This window comes from Sebastes umbrosus, chromosome 22 (assembly GCF_015220745.1).
Source record: "Sebastes umbrosus isolate fSebUmb1 chromosome 22, fSebUmb1.pri, whole genome shotgun sequence".
Lineage (NCBI taxonomy): Eukaryota > Metazoa > Chordata > Actinopteri > Perciformes > Sebastidae > Sebastes > Sebastes umbrosus.
Window position 1 is genome coordinate 16,143,437 of NC_051290.1, and position 13,760 is coordinate 16,157,196.

A 13,760-nucleotide genomic window follows, 5' to 3' on the forward strand; every position below is an offset into this window, starting at 1 on the left:
TGATATTATGTCCTAAAAGTAACAAAAAGCAAAGATATTTAGTTTACAACCAGTCTAAATATTGCAGGAAATATTCAGTTTTGAGAGGCTGTAACCATCTAATTTAGGCTTTTTTGCGCAAAAACTTGTAGCTAATTAATTTCTTAGTGATCAACTAATCAGTTGATCGGCTAATTTTATTTATGTATTTAACTTTGCAGTATGTAAAGCGTCTAAGAATTTTGAAAAGCGCTAGATAAATCTGTTAACTGTTTACTGTTTATTTGTTTTGCACAATTTAAGACTATACAACATAACAAAAAAATAAATGAATAATATACAGTGCAGGAAGAGGCAAAAAACCCACTTGGCTTATCTGAAGCCTCCACCTAGAGACAAGATTAATATAAAGAAATAATATGACTAAATAATAGTGATAACAAACAATTAGGACAAGATATATATAATAACAACAATAACAAAATAGTAAATATATAAAAAAAGACAAGTGTGTGTGTTGCGTGGAAGTGTATGGTTAGTGTTTGTGAGGAGGATATTGATTTAAATATCTATGAAGACTTCTGGGCAATCGTAACCACACAACATTGTGAGTGGGAAAAAATAAAAAAACATAAAAACAGATACATGGGCAACATGGTGAAAAGCACTAGATAAATATTATATTATATATAATTAGTAGTAGTAATACTAGTAGTAGTAGTAATAATTGTTTCAGCTCTAGATTACACAGTATAATAATTAGCTATGTTAAGTCTTATTTTATACTTGAATAATACATACACATATACCACATGAACATATAATAATATATACTGTTTACTGTTTATTTGTTTTGCACAATTTAAGACTATATACTAATATAAAGTGCAGGAAGAGGCAAAAAAACCCACTGGGATTATCTGAAGCCTCCACCTAGAGACACGATTAATATAAAGAATTAATATGACTAAATAATAGTAATAACAAACAATTAGGACAAGATATATATAAAGAAATAATATGACTACATAATAGTGATAACAAACAATTAGGACAAGATATATATAAAGAAATAATATGACTACATAATAGTGATAACAAACAATTAGGACAAGATTAATAGAAATAAATAATATGACTACATAATAGTGATAACAAACAATTAGGACAAGATTAATAGAAATAAATAATATGACTACATAATAGTGATAACAAACAATTAGGACAAGATTAATAGAAATAAATAATATGACTACATAATAGTGATAACAAACAATTAGGACAAGATATATATAAAGAAATAATATGACTACATAATAGTGATAACAAACAATTAGGACAAGATTAATAGAAAGAAATAATATGACTACATAATAGTGATAACAAACAATTAGGACAAGATTAATATAAAGAAATAATATGACTACATAATAGTGATAACAAACAATTAGGACAAGATATATATAAAGAAATAATATGACTACATAATAGTGATAAAAAACAAACAAACAAACACTTCTTGTGGAGACCACGTGTTCAAAACAGAATTACAAATACACTTAGCAACTTTAAAGCAAACACAAATAACAAGCTGGGGTCTCTAGCTCTAGCTTTAACTCGTATTAAAGTAAATTATAAACCAAATAAAACACTGGTATCAATCTTATTCAAGCAATTATCTGTCAGAAATGAGACACAGGCAGCTTTTATGCTCCAGCACAGCTTGCAAAGTGTCCACCCACCAACTCCCCCCAAAACCAGAGTGCCAGCTGGCTCTCTACTCACCAACCACCACACTCTCTGGTTTCGGTCAACCACTGTTGTTTAAATGCTCCAATACTCCAATAACTTTTTTAATTACCTTTTAAAAGTTCCACAAAAGCTCCAACTGGTTTACATCCGCGGTACTAAACGTCCAAACTTTACATTTTTCACATTACAAGTCCATTTATTAGAGTAATTCAAGGTAATATCTCCATGCCGTGATTCAGTAGTCCTCCTCCTCTATGGCAACGACACACTCCTCCATTCATTGTAACCATGACAGCGTAACGTCTCCGGAACACGTGACCTCCCTTTCTGGCCAATCACGACGCGTTTCGCGTTCAATATTCAAACCATGGAGTGACGCTATTGGCTGATGGTGATGACTGCTGACAGGCTTTATTTTTGCATTTAAATCTAATTTAAAAGCCTAGAGTTGTTGTTTTTTTAAATAAACAGCACCACTTAAATATAGAAATAGCGGGATTTAGACCTAAATATGTCAAATTTAAATTTTAAAACACATGCACACATTCAATAATGATAAGTTCTCAATATAATAAAAAGAAATGCAAATTATAATATTATAAATTATATAGTCTTACCCATATGATTTTGCTGTTATCGCTCAATCCATTTGCATGCGGGTTTTCCCCCTGTCTCTTCCTCACTGGAGCAGGTGTCTGTAAACAATGCCTCTCTGGTCAAAGGGCTGCAACGGTTGCACACACTATCACATGGCTTTATTACACATGTGCAGCAGCCTACACAAAAAAGAGGGTTTGATGACACAAAGACTACGAGCCCCCTCATTCTGCCTATCTGTAACTTAGTCCTTCCTCCCCATCAGCTGTCAGTAGCACTTTTTATATACATGTTGTTTGTGACAAAAGGGGACAAGTGCATTAAAGCAGTACCATTTTAGTATGATCTCCACATTTTGTCCAGGATTATTATGATGGCAGAGTGCCAGAAAGGCTGTAGCAATTGAATTGGATGAGTTTTTTGGGGGGGGTTTTCAAGTAAGAGATTCTTATTTCTTTCCTCTTTTGTTTAAATTCCATGATTTTTACTTTTAATTCCATTAATAAATAGCTCAATGCTATTTGCCATGAAGCAATTGTTTATTTTGTATGTATAGTTTTTAGCAATATAACAGGTAGCAATATTTGGTTTACATCTTGAACAAACAATAATGCATTTTCATGAAGCAGTGACTTTCGTGGGGTTGGTGTTAGTGTGTGATGGAACTAACTTAATCCCCAGTTTCTCCAAATCCTCTTAAAATAGGCTGAAAGGCAAAGACCTTAACATTTTTGGCTCTATCTGGCCTTACCTTCTGTGTATTTTGCATGTCAACATTTATTCTGCAGTAACAATGAAAGACAGTAAATAATGGTATACTGTGTTGTTTTATTCAGCAGAAATGCAAATAAGAACAGAACATCTTTGCATATAAAATACTCAGGGAAAAAACAGTCTCAAAGTTTGCATTTAGCCTAGGCCTATATCTAATCCCAAAAGCACAATGCAACCCACAATTAAACTGTATGTTATTTGTTTTGTCCTTATCAGTCCAATTAGCGTGCAGACAGAGAGCCAATCTGTGTGGTCACAGTGACGCACAATCTGAATTTGCTGGATATGAAGAGAAGAATGAGTCGGTGGACTCAATATTTGTCTTTTATTTATTGCATCTAAGTTAGATTCACACTGAAAAGTCAAAGACAGGAAATGTACCTTAATTAGACTCTTCAGCTGGTTTTGCTGCCACTTTGCTGACAGATTCCTTCCAATCATTTCAAAAGCAGCAGGAATTATTGCCTCAACTTCTGGTTCACAATGCTACAAATTGTCCTGTTTTGGCAACAAACGTTTCCAACTTCTAATTATCCTGGCACGGAGAAACAAGGAAGTGACAAGGATAAGTCCGTTTTTTTGCAAGGCTGTTGTTCCCACAGTGATTTTAATAGGGTACTTGACAAATTATCAAGACAGACGATCTGATGGGGCCTGGCATACGGTAGATGCTAAAGTGCCAGCATGTGTCATTATGGTTATTACAGTGCATTCCATTAATGATATTCAGGCTGATGACACTTTCAAAAATGTTTGTACTGCTCTACCATCTCTGCACTGATAAGAGCTATACTTTGATATGCAACGCGATACACCTTAAACATGTTAAACATGTCAAACTGAAATCCAAAATAAATATACTTTATTCTTGCTTTAACAAGGCTATAGGTGAGGCAAGACCATGATCTCTCCCAGACAACCATAACCCTCACACATCATGCTTCACTGGGTCTTTGACCCCGCTCTGACCCCATGATGCTGACGTGCTAGAGGGTGTCTGGATCATCTTCTCCAGGAGGTTCATCATACGTTCCTGCAGCTGCAGACACTGCACCTGGAGGAGATTCTGTTGGTGCATGGCTCTACGGACCTCCCTGCAAGTCTCCTCTATGGCCCGGCTCGACCTCTTTTGTTGCTGTAGCATGGCCTGCATCACCCGCAGTTTCTTTCTCTTCATGGACAAGTGCTTGTTGGCATGTCTTTTCCTGCCTGAAGTAGGGTGAGAGCTGGAAAACAGAGAATGGACCTTTTAGAGTAGTCTTGTAATAAGAGATCACCTCTGGGCACAAGAGCTTATTGTTGGTCCTTCGATCTAAAACAGTTAGATAACATCAGCAACTTTCTCCCAAAGCCAGAAATCATAGAAGTAAAGTACCAAAAGTATATTAAAAGTAATGAAAAATACTGAATACAAAAGCCAAAATGCAGTAACTGCATATTAAAGGGGAACATCACCTAAATTAAGAATTCCAATATGTTTTTTCCATGGCCTAGGAAAGTTCAATCAATATTTATGAACATAAGCTACTCTCTCTCAAAGCCGGAAACTAGAGAAGTGAGTCTCAAATTTGTGATGTCATAGGGTATAAAGTGCAGAGCTGCCCCATAGACAATGAATGGGAGACCGATTTTGTGGAGCCACAGAATGTTTGTTTTCTTTTTTTATTCCTAACTGAGCTTTATTCTATTGTAGTGTTGTCAGTTGTTAAACAGAAAGTGTTCCCATATTCTCAAAACATTCCTCTGGGTGCTCTCAGTGTCATTGAACATCTTTCCCAATTCGGAGCAGTTCCCCACTTTATACCCTATGACATCACAAGTTTGAGTTTTATCCCTCTAGATTTTATATTATGGAGAGAGTTGTTCATGTTTAATACTATTTTTGGACTGTCTTACACCATAGGAATAACATGTATGAATTTAAAACATGGGCATAGCTCCCCTTTAAGTCAACATTTAGTAAAGACCAGATAAACCAGTTAGACCTAAAATAAATGTTTTACCGTGTAGCCTAGACCTAATTTTTTATTGTTATGTCATATATGTATAATTTCAAAGAAAACAGTGTGTACAATTTTACATTAAGGCAGTTAAAGGGACTGTTTGTAACTTTTTACACGTATAAATCTACCGGGTCGGTTTCCCATGCGCGCTTGCGTGTGGCTACGCTGTTCAAACTCAGACTCCAACACAAACTACACGGAGGCACCAAAACCGCAAAGTTCTATCTAGTGAAGCCCGTCTTGCAAAACAGTGTTGGCCGCGGTCGGAGGACGTGGGGGAGACCGTAGCTTTGGTCTCCAGGGCTGGAGTCTCTGCGGTTCTCTGCTCCTCTGCCTGCTTGCCTTCACTCACACACCACACGCGTTTTCGCTGTCTCGCTCCACCTCTCTTGCATGCGTGCTCACTCCACACTGCAGGAGAGTTAGTTTAGCTCTGAGAATATCTAGTGAATGTACGGTGGCCGTTTGTGCAGAAATAAATGCTGCAGCTCCTCCAGACCAACAGAGGTTTCCGTGTCTTGTGAAATGACGGGGATCCGCAGCGAGAAACGTTATCGTCTGATCCTAGTGTTGGCTTTTCCTGCTTCAGCCTCCCGACCGGGTGCCGGAGGGAGGCTGAAGCAGGAAAAGCCATCACTAGGATCAGCAGTGATTCATGGAGAGACCTCCGTCTGGTCAGCTAACATTACTGCCAAGCAGGTGAAATATAGAGTGATATTGTGGTTTTAGCTGACGTGTGTCGCCTCACTGTTTTGAGCGATGCTCGTTCATGTCTACTTAGAGCGAGCAAGCGCGAGCCTGACGCTGACTTTTGTTGACTTAACGGCTACAGGTGTCGCTGTTAACAAGCATTTCTGAAAGTTACAAACAGTCCCTTTAAACACCAAACCAAACTGTAAACTGCACAGCAAGAGAGCCAAATCCAGTTCAAGCTAGCTGAAGATAAATTTTAGCTTTGTTAAAGCTAAATCTACTTCCTTTTCCCCCCAGCTATTTCCTGTAATGGAAACATATCAATTTACATCACAGTAATTTAGTTTGTTGTCCCATGCAAATAAAGGCAGCAGCTAAATCCACTCATGCAAAACAGCAAAACTACTTCTGCTAAAAAGCTAGCTAGCTGTCTGCTTTTGACTCTAGCTGAATTCACGATTTGCTGTGGTGACGCTACTTTTAAATAACATATTTAGGAAATTGTAACAGCATGACAGAGTAAAGCCATGTAGGGCAATTGTGTCAGTTTAGTTGAAACTGAACAATAGAATACAAAGGTCAGTTTATCAACCTGTTATTACCTTTATCAGTGACACACACACACATACGATATATGTCTGGTCTACTTCCTGTTACCTGGAGCCCTGTGTGTGCTCACTGTCAGAGCTCAGAGAGTCCAGCTCTTGTTTGATCTCCATCTCATCTGAGGAGCCCGTGTACTCTGGCAGGAATCCCATCACCCCCTCCTCTGACGCGGGCACCAGGTTGTCTGTAGACTGGAAGGAAGTGGAGGGACCTGCAGCGGAGGAGGCCTGGAACTCCAAAGAGTTCACCCGCCCGTTCTCCAGCGGCTTAGAGAGGATCTTCTCGATGGCCTTATAATACGGCCAGTCCGGCGTCTCCCCGCTTTCACCGGCTACGACTTTCAGTCTCCTGTTTGGAGCAAAAACAGATGTTTAAAGTCATGCAACAGCTGGATGGAGTTTGAAGTGGACATGTGGACGTGGTGCACTTGCCTGTACTGAAATGACATGTTGGTGATTTTCATCTTGATCTCCTCTTTGAAACGCTGCTCACCCGTCAGCTGGAAAAACCTCTGGGACATCTTCTCGTAAACCTTTGCGTTCCTCTTGCTCATTTTCAGCTCGGGGTGGTGTTCCTCCCACACGTACAGGAGGGCTTTCATTTCGCCGTCGGTCCAGTTCGGGGCCCGCCTGTGTTTCTCACTGTGACCTGCCATTAAGTAGCTGAAACCGTCCTCTGATGCCATTTTTTCTTTTTAAAAATGGCCTGTGCTGGCTGTGTTTGCAGAAACAGGATCTTTAGTGGTTTGAATTTGAAAGTCTTTTTACTGAGCTAGGAGCTGTGTTGAATCTGCAGTGGGAGAGTGATACATGCGAGCAGGCACACACACCGTCCTGCCTGTGCCCTTCCCCCTAGCCTCGCTGAAAGAGGACTCAAAATGGGGCCTAAGGCGGGAGAGGAATCCGGTTAAAAGCTTTTAGTGGTGTGTGATGTCACCGTGACATCAAGTTGCCGTGGCAACGGAGAGGGAGGCAGTGCTCTCCATTTTCCCTCCCTCTCCTCTAACCACTCCCATCTGCTCTCCTTTCACCCTCCGCTCTGCTCTGCTGGCAGCACAAAAAGCTTTTAGCTGAAAGGCGGCAGTGTGAGCGCATGAGATTGCTGACAGTTTTGAAATATGAGCCTCTTGGGAGGAGGAGAAAAAAAAGGAAAGCCGAGGGTATGTGTTTCCCTGGCAACGGGGCTCTGGATCTGGTCGTCAGCCAGCACACACTGCTCCATTTAAAAGCTTTTAATAATAGACAAGTCGTTTTTGAGACGGAGGACAGAGGATTTGCTTTATCTGGCGTGATGTAGGAGAGTGGAAAACACTTCCTGTTTTGCAGTTTAGACCTCAAAGGCAAGCAAAAGCCTTTCACTGGAGAACTGAGACACTTTAGGAGGAACAAAATGGCAACATGTGGTGATACACCACAACGGGAAACAAAACGCTGACTGCTCTGTAATATGTAATCAGCTTTCTATTCATAGCCGTGGATTGTAGACAATGGACCCCTGCAGGAAGGGTTGCTCTGACCAGTTGGAGACCCCTCCCCCCATTCAGATCTCCGCAAGAGGAGGATCTTTGTCTCCCCCCACCTCAAGCACCCTAATCTGCCATATTATGTGCATTTATTTCCCCCTTTATGTCCCTCGCTCCCCCACCTCCCTCTCTGTTCCTGTGCATCAAAGCCACGAATACATAGACAGTGAAACCCCTGCAGCCTCCTGCGTCGTCTCTCCATATTTACTTTAGCCGACCCCAAAAAGAGCAGAAATGCTAATGCACCACCCTCACTTCATCTTTATTAGTGCCACTAGTTGCTGACAGCCCGGCTTAACTCAGTTCTGGCCTGATTAGACCCTTAACCCATCTGCTCCTCAGTAAACTGACAAGCAACCTGTGCATTTTCATACCACAAATTGGCAGCTCGGCCCAATCCATCACATCTGTCACTTAAGACAAACGTTAAGCTTCGCCGTTACAGAAATAGAAGGGCAAATGAAAGTTGGTGTGAATGTTTTTTTGTTTGTTTTTCTACTGTTACCTCCAAGAAATTTGATTAGTATTTTGTTCATATATATCACTTAGACTGACTTCCTGAAGGTAAAATATTATTTTTGCAGGGTGGGTGTTTTTTTTCACAGAAAAATGTCTTAAAATTATCTTAAATAAGACGTAACGTGAGCCCCTAAATGCTTATGTTTAAATGAATAGTCACTAACATACTAACCTAACTCTATTTCAATATAATGACTAAATCCTCTTGCTGGGGTCCACTATAATTGTGTTTAATTATCTCCGTACATTTTTTCATTCACTAAAGTGGAAGTAATCCAGACTACTAATCCAGGAGCCAGACTAATCTACTAGATAAACTGGTCATGCGCCGCTCATTTCTTGAAGTAGAAGTCAGTAGATAAAATCACACCACATTGTAAAATGGAACTATATGACAAGACTAACCTGGATCTATTTTACAGCTTTATAATTTGTTCTTGCTCATAATAGAGGAGAATGTCTCTATAAATGAAAATGAATTATCTATATTCATTCCATGACTATTTATACAAAGGCTAAAACAAAAATGAAAAAGTGGTTTGATAGCAAATTCAACAATAACTCAACAGACATTGATTAAAAAATCTAAAAATACAAAAACCCATATGATGTGATCCAGCTTTTTAAAAAAAACATCTAAAACATCTTTAAATTAAGTGCCAGGATGATAATGTGTTTCTGGCAAAAACTTTCTGGTACTTTTTCAAAAATGTAAATGTGAGTCAAACATACAATATAAATCTGCAGCTATACTTTTAGTTGCATGTTGCCATAGTGAGATGATGTAGCGTTCATGGGTTCAGATAACCTTATATGGCCCTTAAAGCAAGACTATACGTAACTTTGGAGAGAAGAAATCCATCCTCTTGCAAATGAAAAGTTGAATTCATAAGCAAACAAACGCAACCTCGCTTAATTCCATACACTCTGGGTTTTGCTGCTATGGTCTTATTTAGTCTGGTATTATCTTTAGCGTATGGTGGCTAATGTGAACTAACATTAGCAAACAGATTCTTCTCTACTTGTGCTACTGTGTGTCTACAATGTTTTAGCATTTAGCAGAAAAAGTAACACTTGGAACATACATCAGCGTGATAAGAACTACCTAAAATCTCAGAAACCATCTTTGGGAAAAAAGTTATTTGACGTGTACTTTGACTTTTTTAGTTTGACCTAACATTGAGGGATGATCCAGATGTTTTGGCTTCACTTTTGGGGAGCAGTCATGTCGTCCATCTTTATATACAGTCTATGTATTTGCAACTTGTGACCACAGTGTCTGCTGGTCAGATTACAACACACCCAAAGGGACAGCGATTTCATTCTCTGCTCAGGTAGCCATTACTTTTCTATATCATTACATTACACATTACTATATTAATGCTCTGGATATGGCATAGAGCACATTTAAAGTAATACAAGTTGGCACATTTATGGACTTAAATAAACATTACGTAATAAACCTTATGCCTACATAAAATTAGTAAGTAAATCAGAGTAAAGTCCTGTTGTCTCTTTGAACCTTAGAAAAACGTTTAATGCAAATTTGTGCACATAAACACACATACATACAGTACAGTGCATACATAAAGTATCATAAAGTATAAATGCTTTTAATGTTGGCCTACATTAGTATGTCAACACATACTGTTGTACATCTCGTTTCTCTCACACCTCATAATAAACCGGTCCACAGTGGACCCAATGCAAACTGACTGGACCACTTTTGCCCAAAGCTGGATCCACAACCAGAGATAGTCTTCTGCACCTAAAACTAAATATGACAAAATAACAACTGATGAGCACATTTTGTAGTGTGATTAGAGCATTTGAGGCTGGTGTGTGTGTGTGTGTGTGTGTGTCCTACACAATAATACAGTAGATACAAGCTGTCCGGTTCATTTTGATACTAAGTAGAAAGCTCTGTGCAAGTCTGAGCTCAGGCAGGAGGTCCAATCCTAGCTTTTTGGGAATTTACTCCTCCTGGGGGGGGGAATGGTGTAATCCATAGTAGCTGTTCCTCTATCAGTCCTCAACATTAACGCAGACACGAGAAGACATAGAAAGCTATAAATGCACCCATGCTCTGAGGGCAGAACAATTAAGGAATGTCAGTTTGTGAAGCTATCAAATACAAAATACTGAAAATGATTTATTTTTTTTAAAGAAAGGGGGCTGGTATATGGCATATAAAGTGTCAGGCAAACTCTGGTACACCAGCAGCTCATCTTAACTTCACCCCACGCCCAAAAACAATGCAAAGAAACACGCCATATAAAACAAAAACAAAAAATAAAATATAAAAACATGATAGAATGGAAACAATATCATATAATATATCAAGTATTCGTAATATACAACAATACAATTGAATAAAAATCAAACTTAAAAAGGAATGTAGTTCTGGAAAAGTACCACTAGAGGTCAGCAAATATTCATGCTCAGATATCCAGTTATACATTTGAAATATTTATCTGCAATGACACGGTTCTTCTGCTTGTGGACTTAACAACTTACAGACCTCTTTTCACCTCCTTTCAGTTCCACATAGCAGCAGCAGTAGTAGTAGTAGTGTTAAACACTTCATCAATTCAGCAAAATTCACTTAGTTACATTCTTGAAATGAAGTCTCACAGTATAAATGACAGTTTTTTTTTTTAATCTAACACTGACTTGTATGTGCACAGTGGTCTCTCACGGAATAACATCTGCGATCTTGACACTGTTACTGCATTGGGAGGAAAAAAACGATTTCCCACGTATCGAAACTGACTCATGCAGTCATAAGAGAAATTTTATTCTCAGCAAAATCTGAAACATTTCTGTAACGTTCCTGTAAAGAGTTTTTTGAAGTTCATCTCTGTCGGTTAAAGTTCTCTCTGTTATCAGATTTTGAAAAATAATTGTCCAGCTGTGGATCCATTCCCACGATGTTTAATCTCAGCGTCTGTTCAGTCTCTGGGTAGGCACTCCTCCTCGGTGATGCCCTGAGCCTTGAGCTCCTCCAGGACGTTGTCCAAGTGGCCCGGGTCGGGGTAGCCGTGGCCCGTCAGGTTGGAGCCGAACTCCGTCTTGTGGTGCACCTCGTTCCAGATGACCGTGTCTGACTCGCCGGTGGTGCTTGACGTACCCACGGAGAAAATGAGCCGGCGGTCCCACGCTACCAGGAGAAGCCTCAGAACCTGGACGAAAGGGTGAAGAAAGAAAAGGTGACGCTTTATAAGAGAATCAACTTTGAAACCATACAGGAAGTTAGACAGTAAAGATCTCATTTACCTTGCGTCCCTTCTCGCTGTCAGGGAGGTAGCAGTGTCTGGGGAACCCGCGGGCAGTGAAGGGTTTGCCTGGATTCGGGTGCTCTGGGCCCTAAACAGCAAGAGCAAAGTTCATCACATCATCCAAATAAAAAACAATAACGCTTCTTGTATTCCTCATTTAGATCAGTGGTTCCCAGCCTATTTTCTTTGAAGCCCCCCCTAACTTGTATCTAGGCAAAGCCGAAATTGCTGTTTTCGAAAGGCTAAACGCCAACAAATATGGATTGAAGCAGAATATTTCATTCGATTTTGCAATTTAGTAGCAAAGATGTTAGGGCTGTCAAACTTGATGCGTTAACGCAAATTCGTTTTAACGCCGCTAATTTCTTTAACGCGTTAACGCAACTTGTGATTTTTAGGTTGTATCAGGCTCAGTTTTAAAGCTAGAGTGAATATACTGGCATCATATGAAACTAGAAAATCAATGAATCTATTGGTACCAACCATGTTGGTGAGGAAAAACTGGCATGGCCATTTTCAAAGGGGTCCCTTGACCTCTGACCTCAAGATATGTGAATGAAAATGGGTTCTATGGGTACCCACGAGTCTCCCCTTTACAGACATGCAGGTTTCTGGACAATATTTGTCATTGTTTTGTGTTGTTGTTGATTTCCAATAATAAATATATACATATATTTGCATAAAGCAGCATATATGCCCACTCCCATGTTGATAAGAATATTAAATACTTGACAAATTTCCCTTTAAGGTACATTTTTAACAGATAAAAAATGTGCGATTAATTTGAAATTAATTGTGATTAACTATGGACAATCATTGCGATTAATCGTGATTACATTTATTTAATCGACTAACGGGCTTAAAAAATATATATATCTTTTTAAATAGTTCGATATACAGACTTTTGTATAAATTATCCAGTAAGTGTGTTATTATGATTTTAGTTATACATGAGCAAATCTAATTTTGACAACCTCAGAGCAGACAAATCCTGTGATCTTTGGAGCCCAGACCCCAGGTTGGGAACCACTGATTTAGAAGCTAGTGTCGTGTAAGCATGGGTAAGACTTCACCTGGATGCCAGGAGGGATGTTATAAATGATCCGGATGGTTTTGCAGTCCGGGTGGCCCGGCAGCGAGTGGGGGATGACGTGGTACTCCATCTTGCCTGGGGGCTGGTTGCCGGTCTTGACTCCATAGATGGTCTTGCAGGTTGGACACTGCAGGCTGCCGTCCTTGTTGCCGTTGTTGTACATTGCGACGAGGCACTGGAGGTGGTACTGGTGGCCGCACTGCGCCAGGCGGCCCACCGACTCGGCCCGGGAGATGCCGCCCACGCCGGGGCCTTTGTAGCCCGACGGTCCGGCCAGGGCCTCCATGCAGATGGTGCAGTCCTGAGATGGGGAAGACGATTTATGACTTTAGCCAATGAAAGCGGATATTTTTTAAATGAATGAAATCCTCAAAAATTAGTACTCACCTCCTCTGGGGGATTGCGGACTTTCTGAAGGTACCTCTTCACCACCTCCTCAGGGGTCTTTCCTACGAGACGGAAACACAAATTATGTGACCAAAATTCACAGGACAAGGTTTGACTGGGTTGAAAAAGCATGACGTTATCATCAAACCCACCTTTACGAGCCTGCTTCTTCGTGGTCTTGCGACAGCAGTGGCCCAGACCGGGGATGGGCTTGATGTCGCTCTTGCTGACGGGCGGTGGATGGAGCACCAGCTTGGGAGGGCGGGTCAGGCAGACAGGAAGCCCTGCTGCACTCATCAGGATGCCTGTAATGCCTGGATGCAGCCAGCAGAGGGGGACGTTAGACACTGTATTTGGGGTTTACTCATGAGCTCTTCATTCAGGGAATTATCTATTAACCATTTACTCGTGAGGTGTGGTCAGTTGATTTACTGGTTAAATATGGGGCTAAATGTTATGAGCTGTGGGGTCTGTGGGGCAGTAAATCAGTGTCAAGTAAAAGTTTATTAAAAGAGCTGGAAAGTAGGACAAACTTCAACAAGTAAGATGCCTCCACA

At 40.0% G+C, this 13,760-nt stretch overlaps 3 protein-coding genes across 4 annotated transcripts in view; all 3 read right to left on the reverse strand.

Moving 5' to 3' along the window:
• LOC119481645 (regulator of G-protein signaling 12-like) overlaps positions 1-2,023 on the reverse strand; it is a 47,295-nt gene extending 45,272 nt beyond the window's left edge. Inside the window, exon 1 of the mRNA XM_037758760.1 lies at positions 1,841-2,023. The gene's annotated coding sequence lies outside the window, so the exon portion shown is untranslated. The remainder of the gene's footprint in view (positions 1-1,840) is intronic.
• A 1,924-nt stretch (positions 2,024-3,947) lies between these two features.
• msantd1 (Myb/SANT-like DNA-binding domain containing 1) lies at positions 3,948-7,417 on the reverse strand. Its single transcript, XM_037758843.1, has 3 exons — positions 6,836-7,417; positions 6,456-6,752; positions 3,948-4,328 (listed from the first exon to the last, which is right to left on the reverse strand). The coding sequence occupies exons 1-3, from the start codon at positions 7,087-7,089 to the stop codon at positions 4,031-4,033; spliced, it is 849 nt and encodes a 282-aa protein (XP_037614771.1). The 5' UTR covers positions 7,090-7,417; the 3' UTR covers positions 3,948-4,030.
• Positions 7,418-9,953: 2,536 nt separating this feature from the next.
• The window catches only part of dtx4a (deltex 4, E3 ubiquitin ligase a), a 17,539-nt gene continuing 13,732 nt past the window's right edge, over positions 9,954-13,760 (reverse strand). For both annotated transcript variants that reach the window (XM_037758777.1, XM_037758776.1), the window contains exons 5-9: positions 13,356-13,517; positions 13,204-13,265; positions 12,797-13,117; positions 11,722-11,811; positions 9,954-11,627 (exon numbers count right to left, since the gene is read on the reverse strand). In XM_037758777.1, coding sequence (XP_037614705.1) covers positions 11,397-11,627; positions 11,722-11,811; positions 12,797-13,117; positions 13,204-13,265; positions 13,356-13,517 — 866 coding nt within the window. In that variant the 3' untranslated portion in view covers positions 9,954-11,396. The remainder of the gene's footprint in view (positions 11,628-11,721; positions 11,812-12,796; positions 13,118-13,203; positions 13,266-13,355; positions 13,518-13,760) is intronic.

What these genes read in the sequence shown, in the direction of transcription:
- msantd1 (XM_037758843.1), bottom strand. Translation starts at nt 7,089, where the DNA reads ATGGCATCAGAGGACGGTTTCAGCTACTTAATGGCAGGTCACAGTGAG. An exon ending in AACATGTCATTTCAGTACAG is followed by an intron (nt 6,753 to 6,835) that starts GCAAGTGCACCA and finishes TGCTCCAAACAG; the next exon opens with GAGACTGAAAGTCGTAGCCG. An exon ending in GAGCACACACAGGGCTCCAG is followed by an intron (nt 4,329 to 6,455) that starts GTAACAGGAAGT and finishes TCTGTTTTCCAG; the next exon opens with CTCTCACCCTACTTCAGGCA.